At 46.5% G+C, this 12,877-nt stretch overlaps 1 protein-coding gene across 3 annotated transcripts in view; it reads left to right on the forward strand.

The window, feature by feature from the left end:
* The window catches only part of AOAH (acyloxyacyl hydrolase), a 215,474-nt gene that overhangs the window by 142,349 nt on the left and 60,248 nt on the right, over positions 1 to 12,877 (forward strand). For all 3 annotated transcript variants that reach the window (XM_027769768.1, XM_027769767.1, XM_006143018.3), the window contains one exon: positions 10,615 to 10,697. In XM_027769768.1, coding sequence (XP_027625569.1) covers positions 10,615 to 10,697 — 83 coding nt within the window. The remainder of the gene's footprint in view (positions 1 to 10,614; positions 10,698 to 12,877) is intronic.

The following is a 12,877-nucleotide window of genomic DNA, read 5'->3' on the forward strand; positions in this document are numbered from 1 at the left end:
ACACGTGCGTTCGCCAGACAGACAGAGAGAGACATAGAGACAGAAAGCGAGAAATCACCCCCCGGGGGGATGGTCACACCACAATCCCTTCTCCTCCATTCTCCTCTCGGGATCTTGGGCACGCACGCACACGCGCCCGGCATAAGTTTTAAGCCACCGGGTCCGGGACGCAAACCGCAGTCGACTACATGGGAGTCCAGCGACATAGCCATTACGCTAACTGCTGGTTCCCCAAACTATTTTTGAAACAATATTATAACTAGATTTTTCTTTGACTGTGCAGCCACGTGTATCAGCGGTACCCAAGGATGGTGTAGAAACCGCCAAGGTGTAAGCGCTGGTGACCAGCTGTAGGACGAGTCGCTGTATCTTCCATCTGCACACTCTCAGCCTAAAACAAGAGGGGAACATCTTCCCTGACAAATCTGGCCTATGGGGCTAGTAGCTGGCATGGTAGTTAAGGCGCTGGACTCCCACACAGCTGACTGAGGTTCAAGTCCCAGACCCGATGGCTGGAAACTCAGGCTAGATGTGTGAGTGTGTGTGTGTGTGTGTGTGTGTGTGCCCAAATTCCCAGGAGAATGGAGGAGAAGGGACTGCAACATGGCCATTTCCCCTGGGAGATGATTTCTCATTTTCTCTCTCTGTCTCTCTCTAGCAAGAGCATGCAACCAATGGCAAAAACTTTAAGAAAAAAAAAAAATCACCTCTGAAGCACACAAAAAAATTAGCTTTCTGAAGTTGAGTCTGTATATGATTTCTTAAATAGCCTAACTGATGAAATGTAAAATATGTATAAATCAGATGTGCTACACACAGAATATTACAGAGTACATGCTCGGCCTCCGGGCGTGCCTGGACAGGCCGGTGGAGAGCTGGATTAGTGTTCCATGTTTCCACTGAAACATCGCTGGATAGCAAACTGGCTTATCAGAGCTGGAAATGTGGGGAATATTTTATCTAAAATGAATGGAATGGATTCCTTGCTAATCGTAAAATGGAAGCTTTGAAAGGAAAGATGGACCTGGGGAAATTTGTGTCTTCTCCTATGAATATCACAGCTTCTTGATACCCAAAGACCTTGCTAATGAGATGTGTATTAATATCAACAGGATTTTTCAATATTAGGTCATGAAATACACCAACATTTGAAAGATCTGCATAACTCCATGAACTGATATTTTCTAAACGACTGGTGTGTGATATATAAAATCCTGCGTGGGTAAAGATCCATTAAGAATGGAAAAAAATCCTAGTGTGTTTTAATGTTTTTTTTTTTTTTTTGGAGAGATTTTCACTGTAGGGCACGTGCGCTCGCCAGACAGACAGAGAGAGACATAGAGACAGAAAGTGAGAAATCACCCCCCAGGGGGGATGGCCACGCCACAATCCCTTCTTCTCCATTCTCCTCTCGGGATCTTGGGCACGCACGCACACGCGCCCGGCGTGAGTTTTAAGCCACCGGGTCCGGGACACGAACCGCGGTCGAATACGTGGGAGTCCAGCGACATAGCCATTACACTAACTGCTGGTTCCCACTAGTGTGTTTTAATGTGACAGCATGCAAAAACCTCATGGATATTTCAAATTCTACTTTGCAACTAATTAGTTTTGAAGAAACTTCCACTTACTGGGTTTTGCTGTAGACTCAAAGAAGGCTTCCCGTAGTTATCCAGAAAGGATATTAAAATGCTACTTCCTTTTCCAAGTAAATATATATACAAGGCGAGATTTTCTTCACATACATCCACCAAAACGACATATCACAGCGGGCAGAATGTAGACAACGTGATTCCCGCTGGCGTCTCCTAAGCCAGACAGCGACGAGATTTGCGAGCACATGAAATAAGGCCCTCCTTGCCCATTTCGAGGGGATGAAAACATTCGTGTGTGTTAGCGGGAAATGTGACTTACGTTAACAGCGTCATGTGTTTATTATTATTGTTATTATTACTTAAAGGAAGAGCATTCAAATTTCCCCATGTTTAATATGACAAATATTGATAACTTTAACTCACACGGAAGCTATCTGGGGCCTCAGTAATAAGAGTGTTAAGTGGAATGTAGGTGAGGGTAGAGGCTGAGGGTGCGAAGTCTAAAATCTGGGAAGAGAAGATTGAGAGGGAACAGCCTTTAATATAGAAAGGAACTGGAAGGACCTAGATCCCTGGAGGCCAGGTGGGGCAAGTGACCCTCAGCCACATGCTGCTGGGGACAGAGGAAGACCAGAATTCAGAAAGCCCGATGGACGTGCAGGACTGTGACTCTGTCTGGCAGCGTGGCCATGTGTGCATGGCGGGCTGGTGGGAGGGAAGGGTTCTGGGGTGGGTGATGGAGTAAAATACCTGTGGGCGTGAGCACCTGCTTTTGTTAGTTTTGGTATCAGAGAAATGGGGTGATCGCTGGAGGAAAATAATAGATCAAGGAAACTTTTCTATGGAGAGTCCAACAGCATGTTTACAGTGATAGGAGGATCCCGGAGAGGGAAAAGAGGAGGAAGGAACAAAGCTTTAGAGAAGCCGAGAAGGGCCGAATCCAGGTTCACGGAAGGACCACCCTCGGGCCTAAAGGCTGTCTGCAGACATGGAGGCTCCCGGCAGGACAGACTGCCCAAGCCCTCCATGTCTAATGCCTTCCCTTGCCCCTACTTTTAAATTTTCATTTGCAAATTATTCAAATATGGATGTATTTTCATTGTACAAAAAAGAAAATACTGATATACGCAAAGTAAAATGCCAAAGTCCTTGTATGGCTCCCAGTTTCCCTTTTGTTCCCATTGCAAGCTCCGTAATCAGGTGAGTGGGATCCCGTCACTTTCTGTCTTCATGTGCACTTATCTGTACATAAAGAAATAAACACTTCCTGAGATTCTCCCAGAGGCCACCCCTGGTGTGTGTAACGCACATTCTATAAATGGGTGCTTTCCCTTAAGAACACTTCGCAGAGTGCTCTCCACTCTTGTCCAACATTGCATCAGATTTCACAGTGAGGGCGCTCCTTTCTCCTATCGATGTACATTCAAGTTGTTTGCGAACTCTCATTCCTAATAATACCCAAATGGACATTTTGTACTGTCTTTTTATGAATTCTTGTGAGATTTCTTTAGAGCAAAGAATTGCTGGGCCCCAGTCATGGTGGTGCAGGCGACGGGCACTAGCCTTCAGATTCTGAGCTGACCTGAGACGCCCGGGCGAGCACACGCAATCTGGCTGGCTAGAGGCAGGGAGTAGGGAGAGTCAAGGTATGACAAGACCCTGAAGCCTCTGTCTCTCTATGTCTCTGTCTCTGTGTGTGTCTCTCTCTGTCTCTCTCTCTGTGTCTCTTTGTCTCTCTCTCTCTAAATTAAACTTTGAGAAAGTATCACTGGATCAAATTGTGCATATTTTTAATTTTTTCTAAGCCCTCCAAATGAACTATGCTGGTTCGTCTTTGCTCAAATGGTGAACAGAATACTGTTTCCTCCCAGCCTAAGACTGCATGCGTCCATCTTCTTCATCTTTTCTACTGTGTCACCAGTGCTGCGCTGTTCTAGTTTGCAGCCTCCTGATAACTAGTGACACCGAGCATCGTTTCCCAGCGTCTTCCCCAGCCCTTGTCCATCCAGTGGGTCGTGGGGAAAGTCATGATGCATTTTTGCATAGAAAAACACATCATGGGGACCAGTAGTTAGCATAATGGCTATGTCGCTGGACTCCCACATAGTCGACTGCAGTTCACGTCCCGGACCCGGTGGCTTAAAACTCACGCCGGGCGCATGTGCGTGCGTGCCCAAGATCCCGAGAGGAGGATGGAGGAGAAGGAATTGCAGCGTGGCCATCCCCCCTGGGGGGTGATTTCTCATTTTCTGTCTCTCTCTCTCTCTCTGGCGAGCACACACACACCCTATAGCAAAAACCTCTCCAAAAAAAAGAAAGAAAGAAAAACACATCATGGCTTTCCCAAAGACCTGGTAGTTACCTCGCCTCATGCTCCATAACCCATGGCTCAGGATCCGCCTTCTAGACAGCCTCTTCCTCCTGATTCCCACCTGGCTACACAATTCTCTTCTGAGCTCCTGTCATGCCCTTCACACCAAGGTCACCTCACTTCTCTTCTCATTACCATCTGCTCTCTCCCATTCCACCCGTCCTGCACCCAGACTCAGCATCTTCAGTTCAGGGAGTGAGAAGGTGACTGCTCACCTGGGACATAGCAGGTGCTCCGTGGAAGAACAGCGGAGCCCATTCACAGAGTGTTTTACCATCTACAAACCTTCATGTGCATTTTCTCTAATTGCCTAAATCACACCAGACTGCAGGAATGAGTGTTTCTGGAGAAACAATGGGAGTAAGGAAGAAGGGTTTAACCAGCATGAATGAGTCACCTGCTGTACGCGCATAAGAGTAACAGGTGCAGCTTAAACCCTGGACTTCTTAGTGTGCCTTATAGCACATGGTCTACAAGAGGTCAGGAAAGGTAAAGTACCAGCTCACACAGCCAGCACTGGGATATGAACCTTACAATCAATGTGTGAGTAATGCCATCAATCAACTGGGAAAAGTAACTTTAAAGGAATGAAAATGATCAAGTGGGCAGTCAAATAGAAGAAAACAAAAGGGAGATTTGCTAACAAATGAATTTGATCACTAATGGCTAAATCATGCCTAGTTCCGAGTTTTGTCCAGAATGATAAAATTGTGCAACCTAAGTTGATCCATACATTCCAAATTTCCCTAGTTGAATTCTCATAACTGACCCTAAGATTTTAGGTCATCTCAATGCTCAAATACAGATCACAGAGAAAACACTTCACTCTCGAAGAACTACTGTGCAGACCACACGTTGCATAAGATGTTAAAGGGTGCGCATGTTCTAAGATTCAGTAAATCAAATAAGTCTTCGAAATACTAGTTTGAATAAAAGGAAACAAGTTTATTCTTTGTAAGACTTATCAGAGTCTTATTGAAATGTTGACTTTGTAAGCCAAACAATGCGATTGAATGTATAAAAAAATGTAAATAAAGAAAAGAAAAAAGAAAAAACTAAACAAAACAAAACAAAAAGACTTATCAGAGCCTTTTAATAAACCAAAATGTTTGGACTGTACCAAGAAACGTAGAAGAAAAGATATTTCCTAAACTTATTTGACTGCAGAACTATTCAGAATCCGTGCACGTGTTTGAAGAGGAAGATACCTCTTAAGACACTGAGTTCCACAGCACATCCTTCGAGAAATGCCATTTAGATTATTAAAACAATTGTCGATGTCACAACCCATCTTTTCCGATTTATAAGTACCTGCAAGCTTAAATCTCTCGGTTTTAAAGTTTATCTTCTCAGTGGTTTAGAATCAAATTTAGGACTGGAAAAAGCCAGGGTAGAGAAACAAAGACCTGCACCCAACTCAAAAAGCAACAGAGGGAGAACTCTCCGTGAGAGGCTAACCTAACAGGTAGGAAGCCTTGTCTGAGTCCGGTAGCTCATGAATTATTGAACACGAAGCCCATGAAGTCTTTTTCTCTGCTTCTATTTTGCTTCTCCAAATTCAAAATCTATCACGCCGTCCTGCTAATCTTCTCAGGTCTGAACTCCTAGGACCTCCTCTGTAGTCCTCCTCACCCCTGCATAATAAGCTCATTGTCAGTCTCTCTGAATACACAATGAGTCATATTCTGCATGTTTATCACTCTCTAAGGCGAAATCTTGGTTGTTCTGTGACGCAGTGGAGTTAGGGATTACACAGTGTTCTCGGATGAGGCTAATACCAAAGACTGAAATGGATTTTAAAGATCTTTGTTCCATCTCCCTGGCCCCATGCTAGCCTGACCCCCATCCACATCAGAAAGGAAACTGTCTACCTTCTTCTTAAAACTTCCTAGCCAACAAGGTCCTTGGACGAAGCACGCCTCGTCTCTAAGTTACCCAGTTTCACCCTCATCTACCGCCTGCCCTCACCCTTCCCATCGTCTCTCAGTGACCCTGCAGCTAGCTCTGCAAGCCCATCTTTTCTTGTAACCTACTCCTTAAGATCCAGCTTCTGGGACCTCAAGACGTACACTCTAGCTGGATGTGACTCTGGAAGGAGTCAGAGATGGCCTAGAAACCCCACCAGAACTCAGTGCATCGCTGTTGCCTGAATCCTGTCACGCTTGCTTTATCTTGAAGATCTTTGCTGCTACGAAGTGTTTGAGGACATTCTGTTTTCGCCTATCTCTTGCAAATAAGTTCTGCTTTGAGTCGACTTAGGAAGTAATCGTTTTATGTTTTATTTTATTTTTTCTGAGTTTTAAACCAACCCTTGTAGTCTGTCCACATTGTTCTTGAGGCCCATTCTTGATATTACTCTTTGTTTTATTTTACTGAAATCGGGGAATGAGGGTTATGAGGGAGGTGTTACCTGAGCTAATGTTGAAACAGTGACAAGTGAACAGCCATTCTGTTTGGGATTTGCCTGTTTGAGTGATGGTGTGAGAAATCAAAATCTGAACCGTGTCTTCACACGAAATGCCATACGCTGGGCCCTCCGGTGGGCGGCGCTGAGGAAGTGGGTATTTGCAGGGTGTCCCTGCAAGCCTGTGTCCGGTGCTGCGGAATCAGTAGATCGGGCATCGGGCATGTGGGGAAGAGAGCTTCTAGTACCGCCCTGTGCCCTTCTTGACGGGCAGGACTGGAGCAGTTCCTCTTCTACTAGACCAGCCCGTCGGACTGGGTTCTGATGTGCAGCAGGACAGAAGGAGAGAGAAACTGTTTCACTGCGATCCTTTCAGGGAGACCACGGGGCTGGGGCAGGGAGTTCGAGACCAGGGCAGTCCTGGCGGGTTACCCTCATCAGTCATAAGCCCTAGGCGCCTCAGTGTGTCCTTCTATTACCAGTTCCACTGACCCTGCGTAGAGAGAGCTTCCTCTTAACCAGTCTTCTCAGCGTGTAGGCATCTCAAAACACTGCAGTGGTCCCCGCAGAGCCTCAGGGTTACCGGGCACTCGGAGAAACTCAATTTCTAAAACATATAGGAAGGATGGTATATTTGGGATGTGAAAAAAAGAAAACAGTATCTTTGATCATTCAAAGTACTTCAAGCATTTGATATAAGACTTAAGCCCCAAGATTCCAGGTCCTATTTCTAGTCAGAAATGTAGTGGGATTTTTGCCTATCGGTAACGATTTCTGTACCCTTAACACGAAAAGCACAGCTAACTGTGTCTATAGCCATAATAGCCACACTATTTACGCTCCATGGGCAGGCCATACGCAAATAATATTTCAGTACACAAATTCCATTTCTGGAATTATCAAAAATATATTTATGACTAAATACTGGTAACAATTACTTTCCGAAAAGAAACTAAGCCCTCTTTACTGACCGTGAAATTATTTGAGTATTGAACTCATATCTAATGTCCGTTTTCCATCTGCTTTTCCAAACCACAATAAACCAGTCCAGGCAGAGGGCATCAATGGTGCGGTGGATGAAGTGTCATCTCAGCCTTCTGGTGTGATGCAGACTGACCACGAGCATTGAGCTCTCTCCCTCGAGGAGCCCCTACTCAAACGACAGCAGACAGGCTTGTCCACAAGGACAAAGAGAGCGGGGAGAGCAAACAGCCATGAGACGCAGCAGACTAGGAAGCAGAAGCGTGAGTGGTAGCTGCCAGGCAGATTCGGGGAAGCTGCAGGCTCAGCTGGTGGGAGGGCCAGCCGAGAAGCAAGCCAGCTTGCACGGGGAACTGCGAGACACCCAGTGGCTACCTGAAACCTTGGGAGTACTGAAGTCTGCATGCAGTGTTTCCTCCATGTATACAGCTCCACAGTAAAGTCCGGTCTATAAATTAGACACAGTGAACGATTAATAGAATAACCATAGCAATGTAGTCCAGTAACAGTTACGTGAAGTCTGTGTCTCTCAAACTATCTTCCATGAACGGGGGAGACAGAGGGAGGGAGACAGAGATTAGGCACCCCCCAGCCTCGGCCAGCCCCGCCCGTGGGTATGCATGCCCCTGGGGTCTCAGGGAGGCCTCTGAACGCGAACCTGGGGCCCTCCTGTGAGGTCAGCCTCCCAGTGTTGTGGTCCCACGCTCGGGCACCTCTCACAGTGGTCTTACTGTACTGCCCTCTCCTGATTTTAGGCCATGGTCAACCAGAGTTCACTGAGCCCACAGGAAGTAAAGTGTCAGAGTAGAGGGCACTGCTACAGAAGGAGATGTCAGAACTTCATTGGAAAAAAAAAGAATTAAAATATGAGTTTATTTTGGTACCAAAAAAATCGAACTCCGTTCATAATTTTTTCATAATATGCATTTTCTGTGAGCTTTTTTGAAGACTCTTAATATATTACTTAGAGACAAGGAGAAAAATACCAGACAACTAAGTCAATTAAAGAGGAAATTAGGGGACCTGCAATGGGCATAGTGGCTATGTCGCTGGACTCCCATGTAGTTGACCACAGTTCGAGTCACAGATCCAGTGGCTTAAACTCACTCTGAACATGTGTGCATGCGTGCCCAAGATCCCGAGAGGAGGATGGAGGAGAAGAGATTGTGGCATGGCCATCCCCCCTGGGGGGTGATTTCTTGCTTTCTGTCTCTGTCTCTCTCTGTCTTTCTGACAAGTGCATGCACCCTAAAGCAAAAACCTCCCCCCCCCACAAAAAAAAGATGAAATTAGTTGCCTCTAGGAAATGGAGACATGAGGAGGGAAGGGAAGCGTGGGATTGCTGTCTATGCTTACAAATCTTCTGGTCATGAATAGTTCAACTACTTGGTCCCCTAAGGCTCACCACCTTAACTCTGTGTCCAAATTCATGTTCCCAATAACACTTTTCCTGACTAATCCTAGTCTCTTTTCTCTTTTTTTTTCTTAGATTTGATCACTTTCTAATGTAAACTATAATTTCCTTATTCATGATGTTTTCTAATCTGCCTGTCCTGTTGACACATCAACCACACCGAGGTGGAAATCTTTGCCTTTTTCACTTACCAGTATAACCCAAGTGCCTAGAATGGTGCCCAGAATGGAGTGGGCACTCCAGAAACACCTCCTGAATAAATTAACTTGGTATTTTAAACTGTGTGCATAAATAGCTGTAAAAATATAAAAATATCTCATTCTCCTCAGTATTCCACCACAAGGCAAAAATCTCATGCTTGACCAGTGTTCAGACTTCTTGCCCTTTTGTTAAGAAATATCATCAGTGCTTTTGTGGCCCTGCAAAAAGGCTAAGTTCCAGTGCGATCCCAGTGCACACACGTGAAACACGCTCCCCTTCCTGTAGGGTTGCGACTACTGCCAAGCGCTGTAATACAATGAGAGTAACGTAGCACTTGAAGGTAACCAGTTATTTATGATTGTGAGATATGCACTAATGATACAGGGAAGATATATTTGAAGAGTCACGAAATACTTCTGAATGTAATCACTAGCCATCCTTTCATACCTGGTTTCATTGCCAAACGGATTTTAGAAAGCATATAGAAGTAGAGAGGCTATGATATTCAATTACATTTCAATTAAATTAAAACTTGGGCAAAAGGAAATCTAGAATCAAAGAGGAGACGCAAAGGAGCCAAGGAAATGACTTAAAATATGCGCAGTTGCCGACTGACCCTTGGTGGAGTAGCCTGTAATCGTGTTAGTGCTGGTATGACTCTCAGCTACGAGTAACAGAGAGACTCCACGTGTGGACGGGTAAAACAGATGATTCAGGAGTTGGTTTCTCTTGCACAGACAGCGTGGAGAAGGGTAGTCTAGGAATACCCAGGTGGGGTTCAATTCCACCTGGTCCTTGAGGATCCAGACTCCTTGTCACTCACCCCGTCTTCCCAGTGTGGCCCTTCTCCCTGCTCTGGACAGCAGGGTGGAGAAAGCGGGCAAAGCAGGAGCAAGGCCACCTTCCCGTTATTTCCCAAGCAACAGTTCCAGAAATTGTCAGGGGGTACCTCCCCTCCCCGCTTCCCTCCCATTGCCAGAACTTAGCCATGCAACCACTCCCAGCTGCAAGGGGATCTGGGAAACGCAGCCCTCCTGCTGGGCCCCTAAGAATGCCAGGAGGAGGGAAAGGAAGAGGGGGTCTGAAGGGCAACGAGTGTCTGCTACAGCCTGAGGGCAGCGGACAGAAGAAAGGAAGCATGGTCAGGTTCAAATCGGAGCACTGATGGGCCAGCAGGTGGCGTGGTGGTGAAGAGCGCTCAACTCCCACATGGCTGCCCGTGGTTCAAGTACCAGATCTGGCAGCTTGCTCTTTCACTTTCACTCTGTCCCTCTCTGGTCAAATTAAAATAAATAAAGTTGAATAAAATAATTATTTTTAAAAATACGAAATAAGAGCATTGATAAAGACGAGCAATTGCTCAAGAAATTGACAGCAGCTCTTGGTGCAAAGATGAGAGAGTTGGCCATGCAGATCTTTGTGCCAAAACAGGTTTTTGGCAACACTCTTACCCCTCAGTGCGGGTCTTCTTGGGACATTTCCACGAGACTCCTAGGAACGTGCTCGCTGGGCAGAGACACGTATCAGTAGCCATTTCTTTTCTGACTTCACTTTCACCCTAATTTTTAAAATCATGACGAAACATGTTTCTTTGAACTTGATCATCGAATGTCCTAACAGCAAATCTATACACTTTTATTTGTTTCAGAATTAAAGAAAAATCTATTTACCGCCGACTACGGGAAAGGAACCGCTGCAATCACAGGGACTACCAGAACATTTCAAGAAACGGTGGGTAGCCGTCCTCGTAAGCCCTGCGCTACGGCCGTGAGGACTTCATTTATTTCCTAAGTATTTAAGAGCTGAGAATTAGATTGCTAGGACCACAGGGGAAAAAGGACAATTGCAGGCTGATCCCTTGGGCTGGGCGGTTAAAGGAGCCAGACCCCACATGCCAAACTGTGAGTTCCGAGTCCTGGTGCTCGAGGCCTGAGAGACGTGGTGGGGGGATGTTTGCATGTGCCGACTCCAGACAGGATGGAGAAATGGGGGAGGAGGGCTTGTGGCGTGGCCACGCCTGCTGCGGGGGTGCTTTCTCTCTCTCCCTCTCTCTCTGTCTCTGGGTCTCTCTCTGGCAAGTGCACATGCCCTCTGGCAAATAAGAACAAAAGTTTATAGAAAATAAAGTGAACGCTCTCCCTTCCAACGTCATTGTCCCTCCTGATAGAAGGACCCTGAATTGACAGCCATTTACTCAGAGCAAAGGAGCAAGGTGCAGAGAAGGCATACCGACGGGGCGGGCCAACCACCCAGCAGCAAAGACCTAGAACGACCAATGCACGGGGCGCTGCGGCTCCGGCAGGCGCCAAGCGAGCACTAGCAGAGCAGGGGCCGAACACAGCCCAGATCGCTGCAGAAGTCTGCCTCCTCCGTGTGCAGCCACTCCCGCTTCTGCTGTTGGAGGTTAAAGTGTTACCTGTGGGTCTCAGCCTCCTGCCCTGGATCTGTGGTGGTGTATTGTATAAGGCTTTGATGCAAGTCCTGACTGGCAGACCGTAGGCTGGCTAATGCCTAAGGAATTGCAGAGTAAAGTTTTGGGACACCACAATGCAAGATGGCAAACAGGACGAGGGGTGCCGCTCTGTCTCTCCGCGCCTGGGGGGGAGATTGCTAATCAGCCTTGGCACTCTCGCCAGCCACACCCAGACTCTGCCTCAGCAATCCTTGCTACACAGCACGTCTGACAATCATCGTTAACTGATTAGACTTGGCATGCCAAGTTAGACCTACTTGCCATCCTCTGCCTCCCTAATTAACAAGCGATGTTGAGGAATTTTCCAAGCAGCATGAGTTTTAACGAAATACGTGACCTACAAATAACATACTTCTTATAATAAATATTCTACAGAGGATGAGTGTTCTGTGAGCCTAAGAAAAATGTACTTTTACTATAATAAAGTCAGAAGTGCCACTCGTTGAGCATTTCCCAGATGCCAAGGACACTGTGTATTTCAGCTCATCCTTGCAGCAGCACTGAAAGACACTTGCCTTATTGTATTTCTTGAGCACTAAGGTAGCAGGGGTTGTCGCAGCTCTGGAAGTGCAGAGGGGGAATGGCAAGACACACACTGACCCTGTGCAACATCGCTGTCTTGGAGCATACTCCTTAGCGAGAGGCATAACGGGGTTTGCGCCGTCACAGGGAAGGACTTAGAAGCACGGGAGGCTGAGCACCTGGTCCTGGGTCACCCACGCAGTAAGTTAGAGCGGAAACTTCACCCCGGCTGTCTGCCTCTGTTCAGGAGCCCCCAGATAGCACAGTCGCGGATTCGTGATCCAAGACGACTAACAGGTCAGCCTTCCCGATGTCGGCACAGAACCGTTCTTGGCAGTCGCCGCCGGCCCTGGCCGGGAATCCTCACGGGTCCGAGGTGAACTGCAGGCTTCTTGCTGAGCTCTCTTTTCCTCTAGAGAGCTGCTCGAACAGCCCTCTGCTGTAGAACTCTGTTAACACAGACCGTGAAAAACAAAGGACACCATCTCTGTGTACAGTTAGGTGGCTGCGAAAATGATAGCTAGCGGTCTTTAGATTTTTCTTTGGAAAGATACAACACTGGCCAGCAGAAGAACTGGGAGATCACATTGGATAACATAGTTTATTTTCTACCATTTTTATTTATTTTCATTATCTAGTTTTTACGATCTCCATTTTTAGCCATTTATTTTTCTACTTAGTTACTGTATACACGAGGAACTTTCCCAGATGAATACATTGCATATGTTCAAAGATATTACCACACACTTACCTTCAACAGGTCACTTTCCAGCCTTGCCCCATTAAATGCTTTGCGTTTTTATTTTTCCCTTGATTCCCTCCCTCCTGTCCCCTCATTGTCCACCCTCCTCCCGCGCTGTCTCCGGTATCCACTCCTCCGGTACCCACTCGCCCCACGCTGTCTCCGGTACCACCC

Source organism: Tupaia chinensis, unplaced genomic scaffold (genome assembly GCF_000334495.1).
Source record: "Tupaia chinensis unplaced genomic scaffold, TupChi_1.0 Scaffold000088_1, whole genome shotgun sequence".
Classification (NCBI taxonomy): Eukaryota; Metazoa; Chordata; class Mammalia; order Scandentia; family Tupaiidae; genus Tupaia; species Tupaia belangeri.